A 19,847-nucleotide genomic window follows, 5' to 3' on the forward strand; every position below is an offset into this window, starting at 1 on the left:
AAAAAAAAAAGTGCCTTGACAGGGAAAGAGAGAAACCAAACAGATAAAGAACTCTAAGTAGAGCTTTTTGGCACACATACAGTTCATATGAGAGCAAAACTCACTTTTAAATGCAGAACACCAAGAGAAAACCCCTCAATTTCATATACACTAGAACATGCTTGAATCCATACTCATGGAGTAAAAATTAAGTTATGCAAAATCTTCAAATATGTTTGAAAATTTTAAATTTTTAAAAAATATATGTAACAGCCTCTCTGAGAAAACGACGCACTACTGTCATGAAGCCAGACCTGAATTATGTTCTGTAACATAACTGAAGTGCATGGTGTAACTCAGAAGAAGATTTATATTAAGTAAGCTGAAGAAACACATGAACCACTAAATAAGTTCTGCCACCTTGGACACTGGGATGAAATAAGTATCAGCTAATCAAGCCTAACCACCTGCTATAAGTAAATGGGCTGTTTCCTTAAACACACCCAAACTTCACACACCAAGCCCTAATTCTAGTCAGATACTGCTCTGAGTAACTTGTCAATCAACAGTACCTGTCACACATCCATGATAAATACAATTCAAAGAACATTCAACAGCCAAAATGTAAAATAACTTGGTTCCTTCTCCACAGCCTGTCAGCCTGCCTCCTCCTCTCCTCACTCCCTGTACATTTGCTAAACCTGGGGGCTACTGCTTGCTTTCTGTGGAACGCTTCTGAGTGACAAAATAGGTGAATTTAATGATGACACTTAGAATAATCATTAACAGATATCACAAGCTGGGTCATGTGTAGGCTTAGAAATAGATGACACAATAAATTACAACGCAGGAAGAAAAGCCCCCTGGCTTTTCTGTGATCAAACTGATGTGTTTCACACTCCAATGCAACCTAAAGGAAATGCCCAAACCCCATGCAGGAACTCTGGTTAAGCTTGTCTGAAGCAAACATTTCTTTTGAAATTAACAAAAACTTCCATAAACCTTCCTCGATGATAATGCTGATTTAGTTTTATAAATTCTCTACTATAATTAAAATTATAAATAGGAAGGGTAAGTCTTTTTTCATAGGAAGAGCTTAAACAGCACAGGTCACACTGAGCTTGAGATGCAAACTAAGGTCCTGAATGGCTGATCAACATTTAAAATCATCCCAATATTTTGTAATGATATGCAAGAGTGTTTTCACCAGAAATAGCAGGACTTTTGTGGTTTTCTTGAGAACAATTTCGTAATACACTTCAATAAACTGCAAGGCAATCTCTAGTACAGGTTTTTTTTTTTTTTAATTTATTTGGGAGTTTTTGGCAGGGGTGTGGTAGGGTTTTCATTTGCTTGATTTGTTTTTCTTGTTTGATTGGTTGTTTTCTTTTTTTGTTTGAGTTTTTTTGTATTCACTGAAAAAAAACCTATCTTCCAACTCAGTGCATAGTTTTCCTCATTTCTTGGCATGAAAACCCTTCCTTAGTCCCACGACCTGTGAAACTTAGCTGCCTTGTGTGAGGTGATACAAGTAAAAGACAGGATCAAGCAGGATAGCAACAATGATTTGATAAGAAAATAAAAAAATATATTTAGAACTAGGTCAGTAACTTGCTTAGCAGTCAACGCTGGCCATGTCAAATGCTAAGAGCAATTATGAGCAGTTCCCTGTTAGAAAATGAAAACTGCCTTCCTGCAAGCAAAGCTTTGACTCAAATGAGGTAGAAAGCCAATTATGCCCATTTAAAAATATGCTAAAATACATGCTTTCAACATTAAGAAGATTAAAGATACAATACACCTGCACATTCGTCAGGAATTAAGTGTGTAATAATTTCCATCTACACAAAAATTATTCCTGTACAATCCAACACTATTTTCCTCATATCATATTTGTCTGAAAACACAGATATTTGCTTCAAGAGATGTCTTCAGTCTCCAGTCAAATTAATCTCCAGTCTCACAAATTAATTCTGGTAAGAGCTGAAAATGTACCTATTAGCAATAGTGTCCCTAATAGAGTATATTGCTTAGCTGCCAGAAAAGCTGACTTTCTGCTGATAATGTCACCCCTCTCACACAGCAGAAAGAGTGAGCTGCAGTATGGAATACATTTAAATAGGAGTCTCCAAGCAATCTGTAAATTTATGGGGCACAAACAAGTTGATTGGCTGTATCAGCTACAAATCCAAGACTGACTCCCTACTACATGTCCAGAAGTCCTGGACATTTTAAGACATCTCATTCCCAGCACATTTCCCAAAATATTCATTATTCTATTTATATTTTCCCTTTTTAACAGAAGAGTTAATGTGCAATGAAAGCAACTTGTTCCAATTTCTTGGATTTAGCTACAAGCTTTACAACACTTTATTAAGTGTTAAGAGACGTTAAAATCTTACCTTAAGATACATTAAGATCTACACCCTTAAGATACGTTAATGATTACTGAGTTTCCAATAATATGACGTGAGAAAAGTTATGCAGCGAAATATATGCTCAAAATTTTGCTTTTGAGAGGATGCATTATATTCTGATTCAAAAGCCAATAAAATCTTAATTTTGTATGGGTACAACAACAACTCAGTTTTTGCTGCATACAAATAACTTTAAGACAGTCCTCAATAAGCCCCTGTGCATCAATTTTTGGATTTTAAGACACTTTATATAGAAGATTAGATGTAACAGGAGCAAAAGATATAAATGTATTCTGGGAATAGGTTAGAAGAAAGATTCTAGCGTTAGGACTAGTTCATTTGGAAAATTATTTTGGAGAAAAATTTATTACACCCGAAGAACAGACACCACTTTTTTTTTCCCAGACTTTGATAATTTTGTTCAAGTTTTCTTTCCAATATGACTTGAGTAAACACAGGACACCTTTGAAACACCACTGACACTGTTATGCATTCACTTTAAATATAAAAGCAGTAACAGAATTTGGTTCTAGAGGCTGTGTAAAGCCAAGCAACTGGTAGCTTTAATCCAAAATGCAAATTAAAAACCTTCCTTACAAGTCCTCAAAATGAAAAAGTGCTTCATGTAAGTAGGCTTCTACAAACAACTACAAAAGTCCCAAATTAAGATTTTTAAAATTAGTTTTTAAATTTTACATTTCATGTATAATTTTTTCTTGTGTAACTTATAAAGAAAATATTTACATTATAAAATTCATATCTCTATCTGTAACAAGAGCAATTATGAAATTTGACACAAAACTGTCACTTCCACTACTGATAACCCAGAGCCAGACGCCATCCCTAAGTTTAAGTACACTTTATAAAAGAAAACGGAATTGGCAAGTCATAGGAGAAATGGTACCACATGATTTGTATGTGCATTAAGTGGAATTGATTAAAGGATGTGCGGATGTGGCTTTAAAACATCATGCACTCAATGTGCCATTTATCTCAGCTTTATCACTTGAGACAGGATGGTGCACACAGAGGGCAGGCATGGCTCTGTGAGGCTGCAGACACTCTGCTTTCACTGGTACAAGGTATCCACCTTCAGCATAAAGGTTAGAGCATTAAAGCCACCTCCCCCAGATGAATATCTTGTCGGTGTATGATGCAAATAATCCTGCATCTATTATGTATTGCTGGTGCTCACCTAATCTGTGTGGTTTACAGTGCAGTTTCAGTAGCTAACAAAGTAAATTAACTGATTTTGCAGAAGTCTAAATTATTTATTAAAAGCTTCAAACAGAAATGGAAATAAAAATTTTCCAGAAACAGATGATAATCAATTTTAACCTTAAAATGTATTTTACAGCAACCATCACAAAACAGTACAAATAAAAATCTGAGGGCAGATGCATTTATGCCAATACATTTTTGCTTCCTTGAAAGGGCATGCAAGTTACTCCATGAGTCAGTAAATGTAATGCAAAAATTCCAGCTGACCATCTTCCTATCATTTCATGGTATTTTCAGCTCAACAAAAAGTCCCCTCTAGAGGCATTTTACAGTCATGCCCTTACATATTTTACATGCAGTGTGAATACTCAACATCCTCATTTCCAGCAGCAGAATCAGAACACACACTCGTCATATGGGCAAGGGGTCTACACAAACGTAAAAACAGCCCAGCAAAGTCAACAAAGGAGGAGTGACACAGAACAAAGAGTAAAAGCAGTAGCAAGGTAAAATACAATCCCTGATAGAAAGTAATGCATGGTAAGTGCAGAGTTAATAGGCATGTCACCTTCTTAAAGGCAGCAGGAGTAATAACTAAGCAACCTCCTTTAAATAGGCTCCTGGTCAACTATTAAAAACACTCCCCATAAGTTTCTTTGGTAGATACATTAAAAACTCATTACTCTATGTTTGGCTATGTCTGAATGTCCTTCTAGCAAATCTAGCAAATCTAGCTAGATCTAGCAAAACAGTACAAGAAGTAATACAGTAACAGAGCCATTTGTACCAATATCAGTCCTTTGATGATTCAGGTGATTATCTAATACTAACAGATGAAACTTTTCACAATTTTATATATACAAGAGGCCTAGGTTCATTAAAAATGGAACTTGTCCTTGAGGTGGATGGCCTTGCTTCTCCTTTTTGAGGCAACACTTTTAGAAAGAAACAGTGGATGAGTTTCAAAGTCAACAATTAAGTGTACAAGTCATGAAGCAGTGTTAAAGAGCAGCAGTGGCTGAGATTTTTCTATAAGAAATTGGAAACTTTTGGCAAGGTGGATGATTATGAGCTCCAGGAGTACCAGGACAATGTACCAATGGAGTCCAGGTGGCTTGGTAGGAAGCTAACAGCCCAAACAGAAGGTTGGTACCTTGTTCTCATCCCTTCTGGTTACCAAACTGCAGTTGGCTAATAGGGGAGAAAAGGGAAGAATAAGCATTTTCATCTCCTATAAATCTCCACTGAGCTTTATCCATTAGATCCAAACCCAACAACAACTATGATCCACAAGCAGGACAGAAGATGCATGCTGACCATGGGAAATCCCATTTATTGGATTGGCAGCACTAAAAAAAGCTTGGAAGGTCTTCTGCGTGGAAATATTTCCACAAAGGTACAAAAAAGCCTTCAATCTAAAAATTTTAATTCACTCAAAGAGAAGTACCACAATTCACCAAAACTATGGAACCATCTCTGAAGAAAATTAAGATGCCTCCTCTATGTACATTTCCTCCAGGAAGACTCTGCTCACTTCTCACAACAAAGAGTGACTGTACCTTAAAAGTTTACTGAACTTAAATGTGCTGAAGAATTAAAGAAAATTAAGATTTAAATAAACATACATGTGCAGGCCAAATAAGCTCATTGTCATTAAAATACCCACTCCTGTGGAAGGTGCAAGATGCATGCGAAGATGAAGATTACAGTTACACAAAAAATACGGAAGGAATAAACCAGATTCATTTTCTGCTGCAGAATACACTAAGAAGAAAAAAACCAGTATCATGAAAGGTGACTTTGGAGACTTTTGTGTTTGCTTTTATAACCAGCATCGGCCAGTTTCAGATGATAATAAAGTATTATTACCCCCAAAAAGGCAAACTGAGCACATGTAATGGAAATTATACTTGATATGTATCAAGTTCTTGGAAAGTATTAGAAAGTTGGTAAGTGACAATTATCCAGAGATGTTGATATTTTTAACATAATGTTGTTATAATGCAGGAAGATTACTATAAACACGTTGTAAGGATGTGTTAGAAATGACACTGTTCAACATTTTCATAAACACCACAGAAGATGAATAGCAAGGTCACACAGTTTGTTAAAAGCTGTACTCATTGTCAATTCAAACTTGCTTAAAAAGGCCAGAGAAAAATCTCACAATACTAAGCAAATTAATTCAATCTATTAGATCTTTCCAAAAGCTGATAAATGCAAAGAAATGTGGGGGAAATAGCTGCATGTATACATTTATTAATTCTAGCTTATTCAGAAGAGTTATGGACTGCTGCTGAGCTCCTAACTGAAGATTTAGAAATGAATAAAACATCCTTTTAGCATGCCAATGTTTTTGTACTGCATGCAGTTCCAGTCACCCATCTTTAACAGTTTGCTAAAACATGGTAAGAATAATTTAAAATACCATTAACACCAAAAATTGAGAGTTAACAGAAGTGAAAGTACTACTAATGGGCATGCGAGCGCCAAACATATTAAAAAGTCTGCCTTAATAACTAAAGAGAAAAGAAGGGAGGAAAAGAGAAAGTTTACAGTAAGAATATTGCTCTTTGAACTTAAAAAAAAATGTACACTTAAAGTGATATTGTAATATTTTTAAATTACAGCAAGGCCAGTCATTTTTTGATCCTACAAGCACCAAAGAATGACAGAATCACAGAATCATTTTCACCACAAGGGACAGTCATTTGTGCTAGTCTAATCCCCCACTACACAAACCCAGATGTTCTCAGCATTGTCCAGTCAAAGTATCTCCAATTACAGAGATTTCACAGCCTCTTTTGGAATCTTATTCCAGCCTGTGACCACTTTAATGGTGAAAATATTTTCACCTTGTGTACAACTGCAATTTCCAGTGTTTGCAAGTCATATTGGGCACTTCTCATTTACTCACCGTGGATCCCTGAGAAGAGCCTGGCTCTGAGCTCTATGCCCTCCCATCAGTCAGTCAAAAATCAAATCTCCCCTTAACCTTCCTTCCTTCAGGCCAAACAAATCCAGCTCTTTCAGCCTATTTGTACATCATGAGGTAAATGGTTACTGCTCTGCATGCTGAGTTTGGTCTGTACCACTCTGAAGTATGGGCTTTACCCATTTAATTACAAAATGGATAATTTTTTTATTCTTCTTTTAGCTCAGAAACAAATCTTGCAAAGCAATAGTCTAGCAACACTTTTTAGCAAGTGTGGTTAGACAGAAGTATCTTCAGGTTAATTATTTTTCAAGACAAAAAAACCCACATGATGGATTCTTTCCAAAAAGAAAGTGCCATGCTTTTCTCCTTTAAGATATAAATTGCCCAACTAAAAAATGATCTTTCGCCCCTTTTGAGGAACATGCAAATTTCTATCTAAATACTCAGATATTTACATCACAACAACACTACCACTGACATTTTTTGCCCTGAAGAACACTGTGTAAAGATGGAATCTGAACTACCTGCCATGATCCTTCACTCAGGATGAATACATACAAGGAACACATAGAAAAAATGGACAAAACATCACATCATCTTTGAAAAAAGTCAAAGCATCTTCCACAAAATCTAAAGTAACTTAAATAATGGCAAGTCAAATCTGTCAAAAAACATTTGCTGCTCTGGAAGGCAGAGGAGAAGGATGGACAATGAGGTATTTGAAATAGGTTAAGGCCTACAGGAAGCATCAGTTTGAGTTAACATAGTATCAGGGTGTTCTCACCCTTCTTCCCACACAACTTTCAGTATGTCTTACAAAACATCTTGAAAATAATTTTTGAAAAGCATGAACAGACATTACCAGTTCCAGTCAGTCAGCAACTAAGCCAATAAAGTAACCTTTACATCCTGCTAATTCTGCCATTGCAGATCACACAGTTTTATATGTATTTTGTTTAAATATTTGTCTTGAGTTCATGAAAACATTGGCATCTGGGCTAGTTCTGTGCCCTGATAAAAAAATATTAAGAGATTTTTCTTATCAACACTGAACTGTAATCCAAATGAAAAACATCTGCTCCTCCCTGAATATTCATATTCTGTCTACAGAATGAATTATTATTATTTTCCACCTGTTACTGCACTCCTTACTACACTTATAGTTTTGAGCAGGAGAACACTCAACAGTAAATATAAACTGGTAACTCCAAAGTCTAGTGACAAATGTTTACTATTTGTCCTAATCCAAGCTGCTTTTACAGCTACTTTCTCTGCTTGAAATGCTGGGATGGAAATCAAAATGTTTCCTTTCCCCAAACCTCACCTTGTTTATGTGGCTTCTCCTGTCAGAGCCTTGAATGCACTTCCATCACCCTAGGGGTTTAGCTGCCAGAAGGGCTCCATAAGGAGGCATGCATCCTGAAAACACCATGCAGAGCTCTGCTTCCCTCCTTGCTGTAAAAATGCTAAATTCATAATACCTATTAACCCTCTGTGCTGTCTTAATGTCATCTTGATAGCTAGTGGTCTGTTGATGCACAAAGATCCTAAAGGATCTCTCCATGCAGACACCCCATGATGAGCTCCTTCAGCTACACTGGTTTCACAAGGTCAAGTTTCTGTCCAAGATCACAAACCACAGTAGTTGTTCCGTGACTGTAACAGCTGCTCAAACTGAAATTGCAATTTTCCTGGAAGCTTTATATCATTCCAATACAACTAAATTTTCAGTTCTTGATCATAACCAGTGATAAGCAACTCAGTGCATAATGTTCAGCTACCTTTGTACTCTAGAAAGACCAATGAAGCAGTAGCATAACTCAGACCCCCAGGAAAGTGTGTTGCTGACCAAAAGACTCACTGCCCCAGAAGGCCAAACACACTCACTGAGCCAGTGTTTTCAGCACAAGCAAATAACACACAGCAATGGTGCCAAACCATTTGCATTTATTAGGCTCTTTCGGTGCTTGTTATTTACCAACAATGGGTCAAAAGTCGCCTTGTGCATTTCTGATTTCTACACACTGTGCCTGAACCACTGCCAACAGTCTACAGTTGTGGCAAAGGGCATAGTCTTGCAATACCTGAATGAAGAAAAGAGAGCAGCTACACTGACAGCAAGCAGGGTCAGCCACAGTCCTGTGGTTGCTGAACAAGTGCACGGTGAAGAGGGACACCGAGCTGGGTACTCAACACACCGGGATCCAGACCAGCAAGGCACATGACAGGACAACCACACAGCTGCAACCTAGCTGAGGCAACAACCAACGCCACCAGCCTGAGCTTAAAGACAGCTCCTGAATCAAAGGGGAACTCCAACAAGACTCACAGCTCTTTCCACAGCAGTCTGAGTCAGGATTACATGGCTGCACCAAGATGAGCTTGAGCACGGGCAGCCAAATGAACTGCTGGAGGATGGATGGGGTATTTGTGGCCGTGACACATCCTATCCTACAAGTACCTACTGTTCCTTCTTTTGGTTGCAGATACCAGTGGCAGCAATGGCAGTCAATAAAATTCTGACATTCTTACCTCCTATTCACAAAATCTTAACATAATTTTTAAAAACCACCTGCATCTGTTTTTCCAGTTGTGTTGTTTTGGCAAAGCTGTAAACAACCTAGACAACCAAACTGCCTACAGTTCAGGATGCGCAGGAGAAAGTTTCTGATCTGACATGACATTGGAGCTTGCTGAACATTTCCTTTTTATTCTGCAAACATTACATACTTCATATGATCCAGGTACAGAAAGTGCTTTGGAATGAACTTTAAAGCAAGATTGCAATTTCTATTTTCAAAGAAGTACTAACAGTGTAGTCCATAAGGCTTCACATAGTTTTTCAGAAGCAACATTGAATTCAAATATGGTAGCTACACCATCTCAAAATTTTCAAGATTTTATGAAACTAGTGCTTAAGAAATATTTTTGCTACTTCAACAAACTATATCTATGAGAAACACCCAAGGGGCTTATGCCCCCATCCTTGACCTTGAAGTTTTAGCTCTTACAGTTGCCAAGGGAAGCACTTCTACCAGAAATTTAATCCTATATTGCAACAGATGATGCAAAAGGACAACTGTCCCAACTGCATTGGGACAAACAGCAATATTGTGTCATTAGCCTTCAGAATTATCAGTTAACTTTTAGGGTCATTAATTTTGTATATATTGTTCTGACAGGCTTCATTTTGGAAGCATCAGTACTGGTAGCATCAGTGCAGCTGGTGAGAAGAGGTACATACAAAAAAACACAAAGGAACTTCTGCACCCATGTATGTATGGAAGAGATGCTTTGCTCTCCCAGTGTCAAGAAACTCCTCCAGGGTAAAATACCTGAGACCCATTTTATTTTCTGCCACCTGAAAAATGGAAAACAGTCTCCCATTTATTCTGTAATTGCTTACAAGAAAGTCTTTTCTCATAATCCATTAAAAAACTGAAACCAATCAAACAGAGAAAAAACCCATACTACCCAAAAAATCCCTAAACCACAAAACCCTTTAACCTCTAATTTACTACTGTATTATCCAGTGCACCAAAAATGTAGGTCTTGGGATAGTAAATTTCAGAACAGTTCCTCAAAATCCATTCTTTCCACAATTGTGTGGGAAATTTCACTGGAGCAAAGGTAGGATAAGAAGATCAATGACAAGAACCTTGTTGTCATATTGAGACAAAGGATTAAGGGCAATCATTGCAATATTTCATCATTCTGATTCCATCCTTGGTTTTTTTCCTAACTCGCACCTTTAAAACGAGGCTTTCCCCCTTCCAAAAGCCAGCATTTAACGGAACATTAAGATGATTTGTGCAGAGTGAAAAGTGAAGGCCTGTCCACAGGTCAGGCAATTCCATTTATATTCCCTTCACAATAAGCACAGTCCCTATTCAAAATCAAAGGAATTTTATTCCATTTCCTCCCAAGTCACAGATCAAAATTAGTTTTCTAGAATTCACGCAGTCCCACTTCAGACATAGAAGGATTTGGCTCATTTAAAAGGTAAAGAGAAATCATTATATTTTTAATACCTGAACACCAGTGTTACTTAAAGGAACAGACTTCTGAACGGTTGAGGTTTTATAAACTTCCAAAGCAAAATTTTTTAGGTGTATGGAGTATGAATGAAAAAAAATTTCTTTTCAGTACTAACATCTAGCCTACACCAGTGAAAGCTGGGAAGCAAAGGTAATTAAGAACTGTATTAGCTATGTTTCTTGCATATAAATAGCATTGTTCAGGGTTTGCTCATCCCAGATAATACATGTTCCACCTTCATAAAGTTCTAAACCAGAACCACCCTAAGGAAGATTTATTTAAAAAAAAAAAAAAAAAAGCACTGGTTGGTTAAGAGCTAGCTAAAAAATACATGAAAAGAACCTCATCACAATGCAAAATTTTACTGAGTAGAAAAATACAGAACAAGAGATACACACTCAGTATTATACAGAAGTCATGCCAATGTGTATTTTCAAATTATATAAAATGTCATTTGCAATGCACTAATTCTGTAAACCCAAAAGCACATATCCTGTGCAGAGACTGAAGATTCAGAACTGCACAACACGGTAGGCACATAACAGCTTGCTTGTTAAAGCCAAACTGCATCTCTTCTAGGAAATGCCTTCTAAACACATAAAGGGTATTTTCATAGTAGGTATCACATCTCTTCCTCCCCCTTCCTCTCCAACACCACTTCCAATTCTTTTACAAGCCGTAGTGCACTTTAAAGGGGCTCTATCTGAACAATTTAAACAAAAAACGGCTTTGAAGCACACCAAAGGTTTGCCCTTATTCTATAGAAACGGTATAGGGATAACTTGGCTCTTCCCTCCCCCCCTCAGTACCTTTCTGGGGTAGTGACTTCACATCCTTTGACATCAGCACAGCTTGGAAGGGGGATGGGAGAGTTACGGCAGAAAGCTGTAAAACCTGCTTTTAACTATGTATGCAATGCCTCCCCGAATTCTTGAATCTTCCCCAAACACATTTAATAGCAAATGGGTTTTGCTCTCCGCCGGCTTTACCGCGGCTGTAACAAACCGAGAGGGACTGAGCTACAAAGGACTTCCTGCTCCCCTTCTCCGAGCTCCACAATAGCCATTTATTCGCTCGTCAGAGGGTCGCGATTCACTCTCACACGCACAATAACTCACCTCTAATATGCAAAAGGGCCACGGGCTGGAACGGCCCATTGGAATTGGCTGCGTCAACCACCATCCTGCTGCCAGCTCTGTTACATGTCAACATCTAGGCTCCAGCAGGCACGGCACTGTATTCCTTAAGGCAAGAAACCAGCCTCCATTTTAGTTTAAAAAAAGACAGAAACTGAAGCGCTCTGCAGCTGGAGGGAACTGGCTGGGGAGTGATGTCAGCGGGCGGGAGGAGCCCCATTGGCCGACGGCAGCAACTTCAAATGACACCGAGGAGGCCGCGAATGAGCGCGGCCGGTGCGGGGCTCCCCCCGCGCCCGCGGCACCGCACAGCACGGTACAGCACCGCACGGCTCCCCCCGCGCCCGCGGCACCGCACAGCACCGCACGGCACCGCACAGCACGGTACAGCACCGCACAGCACGGTACAGCACCGCACAGCACCGCACAGCACCGCACGGTTCCCCCGCGCCCGCGGCACCGCACAGCACGGTACAGCACCGCACAGCACCGCACGGCTCCCTCCGCGCCCGCGGCACCGCACAGCACGGTACAGCACCGCACGGCACAGCACCGCACCGCACCGGGCCCGCGCCGCCCGCGGCAGGGGCGGAGCGGCTGCGGAGATGACGGGGCTGCTGCGTTTGGGTTCGGCTTTTTTATTATTACCAGGATGATCTCATTGCTGCTGTTGTACCCCCGCCCCCTCGATAATACTCAGTAGCACCTGCTGGAAAGAGCGCATGCATTTTTATCTTTCCTCTTTCCTGAGCCTTTCCTTCGGTGCGGTTTCCCAGGATTACCAATCCGATGGTCAATGTAACCGTGGAAAAACAGCATTGAGGGCAACAGCTACAACTTTAGCTTTCAAGGGCCATAATGAAAGGTAGTTAGTTCACAGGTTCTTGGATTATTATTGACGATTTAGAAATATAAACCTCATAAGCATTCCATGAATTATCACTGGTTGCTGGTATGTGCATTACAAATAAAATTACACAATTATGACAAGCAGGAGATGAAAAGCTCTTGTTTCATGCTGAATATTTCGTTCAGTCTAGAAATGGACCCGAATACTTCTTTCAATCTAAAAAGTGGCCTGAATGTTTCTTTCAATCCAGAAAGGGCTCTGCCTTCAGTTTAGGTTAATAATGCTAAATTTGGGTATTGCAAAATACTGGTTTTCCATTCTAAAAAGATCAGTAATTATAAATAACTTTTTAAACTATTACTGAAAAGGACTAAGAAGCAATATATGGCATATGAAAAGAGTTTTGCTGCATAATTTCAGAAATACAATAAAAAAAGCACAGCATAACAATTTCTGAACTTGTTAGTTCAATTATTTAAGGTATTTAGAACAAAAGTGTGAGCAGCCTTTTCTTCATCGTATGAGACTTGCACATTTATTTTTACAATGAGCTATTTGAAGGACCGTTTTCTCCTCTGGGAGTGATGTTCAGAGAAACTGGCACTGTTACACTTGTACTCTCTCCAAATCTGTGCTTCTCTCCAAATACTATATGTCACATACTAGTGCAAATGAGTATGTAGATTACTTGACCTATGACACTGTCCTAACTTATATCTGCTCAAAAAAGGTAAAAAAAAAAATACATCAGAAGAGACTTTTCAATTAGCTAATTGGCTGATGAAAATTTGAAATAAAAACAAATAATAGAGCATATGTGTACCTGGTTAGAAAAATTACATCACACTAAAATAATACACTGTCAAAGGTGCGTTAGTGAATATTACTCAATTGGTGAAGGGACTAACTGGGATATAAAAAAGAGGAACATAATTCATAAGACACAAAGAAATCAATTGGATTTAGTGATTACTGAGAAGGCCCAATTTGAAGTAGTACATCCTGGATGTAAGCCTGATAAGAAAGCCCAAAGACAACAAATCTTTAAAATATTACCTGGTTAAAAAAAAATAAAGCTACTCTGTTTGATGTGGTGTGTGGATTATTTGTTTGTTTGCTGTTTGTTTGTTTTTTATATAGAAAGGACTTGACTGAGAATATTCAAGTACTTTAAAGAATAATTATGGAGATTAAAGGAATTAATTTTTCTACATTCTCTACAAACAGTAAATGCATCCTACCTCAAGGAAGATTAGGTTAGAAATTAAATGGAATCCTCTCACAATAAGCACACTGAAACAAAATAAAAGACTGCAAGCTTTCTAATAATTTAAAAAATTACCAAACATAATGCATTCGTGACATAAATGTAGTTGATCCTGCTTTTGACAACGTCAAAATGAACCACATGAACTTCTGATGCCTTTTTAAACATTTTCTCTAAGACTACAGAGATTCAAATTGTTTGTCCTTACAATCCAGGCAAAACAAGGGAAGGTATACCCTCAAAAATTTCATTATTTTTATCTATATATCCCTTGAGTACACCTTAGAATCATAAAGGTTGGAAGAGACCTTTAAAATCACCAAGTTCAATGTGAGTTTTAGCCTTATAAAACAAAAAATTACCATAGAGATATGCCTTTAAAAAAACCTAGACTGAAAAATAAAACTAAGACTGACCTCAAACAAGGTTTTCTACAAGATTTTGATGGATGAAGGAAAAAACTGAACAACTTGGGGAAATTTTAAAAAATATTTTCACATGCAAGATGTTGCAGCAAATTCTGTTTCTTTTTCCCATCTTAAAGTAGAATTAGATTATATTGTAGTAATAAACTGCAGTATGAAGTGGCAAAAATTAGGGTTAAAATTCCAGTTTGTTTGGTAACCATATATTTAAGAACAGCTGCTCTATCACTCCTCTCTACTCATGGTCTTTGCTTTAATGGTCAGCTGCTGCTTCTGTCTCTTGGGAACTCCTTGCAAAGATTAAATGGCCAAGAAGGCTGCTGGTCCACAGGAACACAATTTGACAACAGAGCAAAAAGGCAACATTACTTTAGTTACAGTGCCATTTCCTATTTTATACATAAGCATGGCTTTCATAGTTGGAGATTCATTAGCAAATCTTAGGTAATGGTTTAAGAGTCAAGGCCTCTGCAAAGTTCTTCATTAGAGAGAGTAAATGTGACATTTGCAGCACTAGCAGTGCTATTGGCAGAACACTCAGTCACATTCAGTAAGTTTTCTCTTGCACAAACCACATACACTGTTCTCATTTCTTCCTCTATGCTGGACTCTCTTAGGTCTGAGTCCAGTACTTAGTAAACCACTGAGAAACTACCAACCAGACATAATTCAGTGTATTTCTGGTATCTCTGACAGGACACTAGTGGAGCTGAAGTCCTTTGATCTTTGTAAGACCTTTTGCTTGTTAACATCTGCAGTCTTCTCACCAGTTGTACAGATTGCGAGTACATTTTGCTCCGGAGGTTTGTATACCCTCCCTTTGTTTCAGTCTTAAAATATTTGATTTGCCACCAAAGGAAAATATTTACTTAAGTTGAATTATTTTGAGCATCTTCATTTGGGGAAAAAATTACAAAGAAAATTGAGTTAGGAATTGACTTCCTAATGGAAGGGAAAGAATATTAGTGCAAGTGGAACTGAGCTAATGAATATCAATGGGAGGAAGAAGAGCTTACTTTAACAAATTTATGAAGACATTTCTGTTGCAAGAAAATGAAAAACAGTATTAACTTCAGCTATCCATTTTTAGAATTAAATGAATAAAAAACCATATTGACAGCATAGTGAAACTGCAGCTATTAGAGGATTCTTCTGAACCCTGTTCATCACTGCTAACTTCCCAATGATGGTAATGAAGGAAAAATCCTATAAAGTTCTCAGGATATAACTGTATTACTTTTATAGAATTATAGAATGGTTTTGGTTGGCAGGAACCTTAGTTAGGATCCAGCACTACAGCTGATGAATACTTTTTACACTTGGAGGCTATGTACCATTTTTTCCAAAAACAAACACTCCATTTGGATTATTGATTTTAAAAACAACCACCCACCCCGCTTCTCACCCCCCCCACAACACACACAGCAAATTCACCTGCCCAAAGGTTGCTTTTATTTCCATTCTACACCACCTACTATTCTGACAGTGACAGAATCAACAACATAAGATAATTAAAATAGAATGAACTTCTATTTACATGAAGACACTTGGGTTGGTTACTTCTCAGACTATATGAGAAGTTTTCATTTTTTCACTGAGAGAGGAAGGGAGGGTATTTAGTCTGAGCTCTAAGGTTACTAAAGGCATGATTCTATAATTGCTGGAATTGCTATTCCTCATCAACGTCAGCCAGCCTTGTTGCAGACTGCTTCAGGCCCCCTCCTGCACTCCTCTTCTTTACACTTGAAAATATTTTGCTCCCATCTGTTTCAGTGGTCATCAGACCCACAGCTCAGTTGGTGTAGTCCCCTAAGACAACAGAAAGCCACTTTATTGTCAGGCTAGTTTTCTGCTAACTTAGACTGTGTTCCATGGCAGTCTAAGCTGAGCTAAACCGGTAGGAGCTACTGCTGCAATCCCCTCTCTTCCATGGACAGGTGCCCAAGTGTCTGAAATTGCCGTACAAGGCTTTGTGCAGCTGCATGGCCGAACCAGATTAGGAAACTGAGCAGTTAAAATGAGAAAAGGGGGAGTTTGAGCCATGTTGATTCCATTATCTGGCCCACCAGACAGACACCCAAAAAAGGGACAGGAATAAACATGACTTGCGTTTTCTGGTAGGAGCAATGTTGTTTACTTCCTCTGCCCCCCCCTCCAATTATAGCCTACACGAAACTTACTGTTCGTATAAATGATGTCAGGCTACAGAAAACATGGGTCTCATCATAACCCTGAACATTAAGTTACTCAAAGACAGTAAATTTGTTTTAGAGAAGGAAAGGTACTGGATACTAAACATTCTGGAGGAGAAACCACAGCAATAGGAAGGATATGGGCTTCTCCTACTAGGTTCTGACTCAATTCCAAAGGACAGCCAAGAGGAAATTCTTCAAAGAAACAGAGGCAGTAAACACCATGTTAATACCTAGCTATCAAAAGAAATACAGAGATAAGAAAAAAATCCTTATCTGGATAAGTGAAAGGAATATTAACTATCATGCAGCTTCCTTAAATAATTCCCAAGACTGAAGCATGGCAAAACCAATTCCTCATTGAAAAATTGATAATATTTACTCCTTCTAGCACAACAAAAATTGGTTGAAAGAGGAATTGGCAAACATCTGCCTGTGACTGGATTTCCTGTCTCTATCTGGATTTCCTAATATTTGCATGGTCACTGTAGCACACAGGTACAGCAGTGCCAAGTTTTCCTTAAACCAATCTTGTATACTCAAGAAATCTTGTAAGTGGGGGTAGGGAGAAAAACCAGCAGATACTGGTTGAGCACAGAAAGCTGTACAAAACAAAATCATTACCTTAAAAGAAATCTATTTTAAAATAGTATCTGGTACAAAAGTGTAATTCCTAGGGCAGATTGCAAAAGCATTTCAAATACTGGCATACTATTTTAATGGAACCCTGTGCAAAATCCACAAAAATAACACCAAACTCACTGCTGCCTGTAGCCTTATTACATAGGTCACACATATCACTTTTAAGAAACGAGGCGTAAAAATTATATTTAAGAGTAAACATTTGAGACCATGCTAGTTATCCAACACTGATTTGATATTTACATGTATAAATTCAATGTTTGATCTGTAGAGGTCTTAAGACAAAAGAAATTCAGTGCAACAGCAAAAATGTGTAGGTCTGATTATGAGGATCTATGTAATAGAACAAAATGTTCCTTTTGCAAATGAGGGCATAATACAAGGCATTTTAAGAGAGATCTAAATTGAATTCAGAGACAGGTTAGAATCTAGGAAATAAGACAATACCACATTTTAAAACCTGTTTGTATGGATTCTATCCAAGCTTCAGTGGAAACAAGTTTGGTAGGAAATGCTGCCAGTGACAGATGTAGTGCATTCTTCTAACACTTTCAGCTGCTGACTAATGAGTAGGTGTTTGATAGGGCAGTTGAAATGAAAAACGGCTCATTAATCCGAGCCTATGATTTCATGTAAAGCTAGCTGAAGGAAAAAAAAATCACACACTCAAGCAAAGTATTTTTCTCTACAACCTTTTTTTTGGTAGTTCTTCATTCACTAGCTATCGTGTTTCTTAATCTTTAAAATGCTACGTAGTAATTCAGACTGGGTAATTTCTAAGTATTTTGATATTAATTATTTTATAACAATTCATATTAAAATATTTACTGATTTGATAGACAGTATTTTCCTGTATGATCATCAAACAATTGCCAATTTTTGGTTTAAGAAATGTATATTCTTATGACACGTATTTTAATAATTATTTAAAATATTTAAAAGAAAAATCAATACAGGAAAGTCTGTTTATGGAACACTGGTAATACTTTTAAGATCAAAATTCAAGGACAAAGTTGCTAAAGTAACAGAACAAAAAGCCTCCACAGTTTCTCCACATAATACCATACATACATTCACTGACATAGGTGACCATACTGATACAGGAAAGAACAAGCTTCTGCAGTATTTTCCATTATGGACTTTTTGTTTCAATAAATTAAATACAATATTGGGTTGCCAAAAAAACCTATAAAGGCATGAACACAGGACCAGAGGGACAGCTTTTAGCATACTGATGTACTCCACTGTAGGTCACATACAAGGGAGAAGAGAATGATCTGTTTCACAAAACTGCATTCATTGATATTTTACATGAGAATTAATTTGTTTTGCCTCAGTGCTTTGCCTTTTAAATTAATTATGTATTAGGGCAAATTATATTTCATAGCAGCATTATCTTGTTTAATCTACCATTTTATTTTGCATAAAATACTTTTATCTAAACAGCGATGCCACCACCTTGCAGCTGGTCACAATTCCTTAATTGCCATGCATGCACACAGGAAGCGTGATTCAACTGGAAAGGCCAAAGTACTGCATCTTTGTTCTCTACATAAATTACAAGGGCCAGGAGAAGGTTTCTGCAATGAAAGTGATATTAAACACTGAGATCTCCAATTTCAGCAGCTCATAAGAAAAATGCTCCTCAAAACCCCAAAACAGTCCATTACTGCCATGATTCTCATAAATTCAATTACATTGAACATGTCCAGGCCAGTCTCTTCTTAATCATGAAAAGAGATGCTAGTTTTGAATGAACAGGTTAACACACTCTGCTTAAGTTTAAATATATTCCAATAAAAATTGGTAGAAATTATCAACATATATGGTTGAATTCCTCTGCAGCACCAAGAACAAAACTTGATTTGCTTTCTCATTTATTTGATATCAGTTTTGCTTACTTATTTGTAGCCTGCAGTTGAGAAAAACACACAATTTTACACTTTGGACCTCTTCGTTTCTCATGGTTTCAACAGTTTTATCAATCAAAATTTGGTCCAATTGTTTTTATAGGTATCAGACTCAAACTAGAATCACCTCTTCTGCAATTTTGATTCATCAGACTTTAATATTGTACAGATGATGAAAACAGAGCTATCTCCTAGACAGCCATTTACAACTTAAAAACATTAGGAAAGCTTTAATAATGCTTGCCTCCCTATCAGAGTTCTGTATCACAGGCAGACAAGTCGAGACACCACCCTGATGTTCTTTTACACAGAACAGAGTCAGAATTTGGCAGAGCTCTGAAGTCTCTGCTTGAAAAAAACAAGAACCATGCTCTCTGCATGAAATGTGCTCAGAAAAATGACCTGCCATGTTCATTTCTTTTCCACCCCCCCACTTTTATTGGGTGGGTTTTTTTCAGTTGTTTTTGGTTTTTTAAAATAGATATGACTAATAGCACTTCTAATGTTGAAACCATGCTAAAGCAGAAACCGACATCACCAGAAAATCAAAACCTGGACTGATCAAAATGTGTGGCAAGATCTTCAACAACAAAATACCTGAATCTGTTTAATACTACCACATGCAGATATTCTACACTGAAGAACTGATTTTATACTTCTCAGCACTAAAACTCAGTGCTAGGTCCACATCTGTCAATGTTGCTCATTTTTTCCTAGCTTGATAAAAATCTTTATAAGAATATTGTATCCACATCTTTGAGAGCAAAAGTCCAACTCCAAGAGGTAAATAGTAACTTTTAAAATAAATTCAGAACTGTATTTGAAAATAAAA

General features: G+C 37.7%; 1 protein-coding gene across 2 annotated transcripts in view; it reads right to left on the minus strand.

The window, feature by feature from the left end:
- PPP2R5C (protein phosphatase 2 regulatory subunit B'gamma) overlaps positions 1-19,847 on the minus strand; it is a 77,590-nt gene that overhangs the window by 36,211 nt on the left and 21,532 nt on the right. The window contains exon 2 of one of the 2 annotated variants that reach the window (XM_085061355.1): positions 11,712-11,835. The exons of the other annotated variant lie outside the window; for it this stretch is intronic. Within the exon in view, the coding sequence (XP_084917481.1) occupies positions 11,712-11,805 (94 nt within the window). The 5' untranslated portion in view covers positions 11,806-11,835. The remainder of the gene's footprint in view (positions 1-11,711; positions 11,836-19,847) is intronic. 2 annotated transcript variants of the gene reach the window in all.

This window comes from Lichenostomus cassidix, chromosome 5 (assembly GCF_008360975.1).
Source record: "Lichenostomus cassidix isolate B80296 chromosome 5, HeHo_3.0, whole genome shotgun sequence".
Lineage (NCBI taxonomy): Eukaryota > Metazoa > Chordata > Aves > Passeriformes > Meliphagidae > Lichenostomus > Lichenostomus cassidix.